The 2,500-nt window shown below is 33.7% G+C and overlaps 1 protein-coding gene across 2 annotated transcripts in view; it reads right to left on the minus strand.

The window, feature by feature from the left end:
* Window positions 1–2,500, minus strand: part of dync2h1 (dynein cytoplasmic 2 heavy chain 1) — a 277,874-nt gene that overhangs the window by 214,912 nt on the left and 60,462 nt on the right. For both annotated transcript variants that reach the window (NM_001423300.1, NM_001423299.1), the window contains 1 exon segment: window positions 2,237–2,351. In NM_001423300.1, coding sequence (NP_001410229.1) covers window positions 2,237–2,351 — 115 coding nt within the window.

The following is a 2,500-nucleotide window of genomic DNA, read 5'->3' on the forward strand; positions in this document are numbered from 1 at the left end:
CTTTAATTAGGGATAACACAACTCTTACACTACACAGTTGTGTACATAAGTGCACAGTGTGACAATTGGGACGCAACTAATGTTTAAAAGTGCAATACAAAAACACATCACTAATTTTAGCTAAACACTCCAGAAGACATGAACACAAGCCATCAGACACACTATAGACCAGTGGTTCCCAACCTGGGGTCCGCGCCCCCCTAAGGGGGGCGCCAGAGTTCACAAGGGGGGCGCGGGAGAGGATAAGTGTTGAGGTAGAAAAAGGCATAAAAATGCTCCACTATTATATAGGGCTGTACAATTAATCGAAAATCCGATTTCAAACGATTATAAAAAAAAAAGCATTAATCGAGATAAATGATTATTGCATCATATACCGCCACCTTTCCAGTTGTACACTGTTGGTCTTAAAAGCGCGAACGAGCGCGTGCTTATGTGTGTGTGCAGCACGCACACGCAGCCAGAAGCATGCGGCCGGTCAGCATTCACTCCCATTCGCACACTGAGACGAGCAGAGGAGCGCAGACATCTAAAGTCATTAACGTGAGCGCTTTAACGGTCAAATAGGTGTCAAAACGCGATGTTTAGTGATTATTTATATTCACCATCATTTGTGTAATAAACAAACGAGTTGAGGATCAAAAGACGTGAAAGAGAAACTAAAGAGACAGCGAGAAATATTCCTGCTGCCGCCTGTTTTTATGATTATTAATCAAACAACGAGAAAATCCCTCAGTCTTGACTGAAGGACTGCTGTGTTTTTCTTACAGTGAAGATGCTTAAAGCACAGTTTGTTTATTTTTTCTATTCTATTGTATTTATTTCTCTTTCCTTTGCAGGGTGGAAAATAACTGTATGTAAACACTTGAAGTCAGAATTATTAGCCCTCCTGAATATTAGCAACCCTTTTCCTCCCAATTTCTGTTTCATGGAAAAAAGTTTTTTTTAAACTTATTTCTGAACATAATAGTTTTAATATCTCATTTCTAATTACTGATTTCTTTTATCTTTGCTATGATGACAGGTCAAAATACAAGCATTCAGATTAAAGTGCAATTCAAAGGCTTAATTAGGGTAATAAGGCAAGTCATTGTATAACAGTAGTTTCTTCTGCAGACAATCAAAAATATTTATTGCTTAAGGGGGCTAATAATAATGACCTTAAATTGGTTTCAAAATATTTAAACCTGCTTTTATTCTAGCTAAAATAAAATAAAATATTATTAAAAAATACTGTTAAAATTCCTTGCTCTGTTAAACATAATTTGGAAAATATTTATAAAAAATAAAAATAAAAAAATTCTCAGGAGCGCTAATAATATTGACTTTAACTGATAATCGTTTTGAATAATCGTGATTACAATTATGACCAAAATAATCGTGATTATGATTTTTCACAAAATCGAGCAGCCCTACTATTATATATGTATTTTTAAGTACAAAAAAAAAAAAAAAAAAAAAAAAATATATATATATATATATATATATATATATATATATATCAAAACACATGGTTAAAATTACAACATAATGGTAAAAATAATTAAAATGAATAACTTTAAATAATTATTTAAATTTAGCTCACTCACGCAATGTGCTTGTCAACGTGTAAAGGCAAAATCAAAACAAAATCGGCAGAGAAATCGTAAATGCAGTGATTCTTTAGAGGTGAAGAAAAAGATTAGACAGTATGACAAAGCCTACCTAAATTTTGGTTTTATTGATGGCCAAGACAAGTTAAAACTGATTAATTTATATTTTCTATACATATTATATATTAATATTACACAAACACACACATACAGTATATATATATATATATATATATATATATATATATATATATATATATATATATATATATATATATAGTACATGGGTGTGTGTGCGTGTGTATTTAAATGGTGGGGGGGCTCCAATGTTTGTATATGTTCATGGGGGGGCCCCTAAGAAAAAGGTTGGGAACCACTGCTATAGACCATTTCAATGTGGTGATGTCATTGGCCCATGAACATTTCCTGTTTGTTACCAAACAATTACATTACTGTAACAAGAGGCAATTTAATCATATCTTAATGTCAAAACAGCTTTCATAACATTATTTATCAATATGTGGCTCTTTTTGGAGGCTATAGAAATTAAATATATAAAACAGGAAATACATTGGGACTATCGTTTTCGTTTACATCCCTCAAAATGGTCTATAGCGAAAGCGGTGAGTAATCCAGCGTGTGACCTTGTATCTGTCCACTTCCTTCTGCAGTTTGACAGACATGCTGCTGTGCTCCTCCAGCTTCCTCAGACGATCATGCCACGCGAACAGAAACTCCTCAAACACGTGAGTCTTACTCCTGCACGCACAGATCAAACATATAGCGTTCAGACACAAACACTCGCACTCAGAAGTCATCGGAATAAACATCTGAAAACTGCATTAGCTACTAATAAAAACACTGTTACATGTACTAATTAGATTTTATGCAATGCTTACTTTTAGACA

The sequence above is a fragment of the Danio rerio genome, chromosome 15, assembly GCF_052040795.2.
Source record: "Danio rerio strain M-AB ecotype USA chromosome 15, GRCz13ab, whole genome shotgun sequence".
In the NCBI taxonomy this organism is placed as follows: domain Eukaryota; kingdom Metazoa; phylum Chordata; class Actinopteri; order Cypriniformes; family Danionidae; genus Danio; species Danio rerio.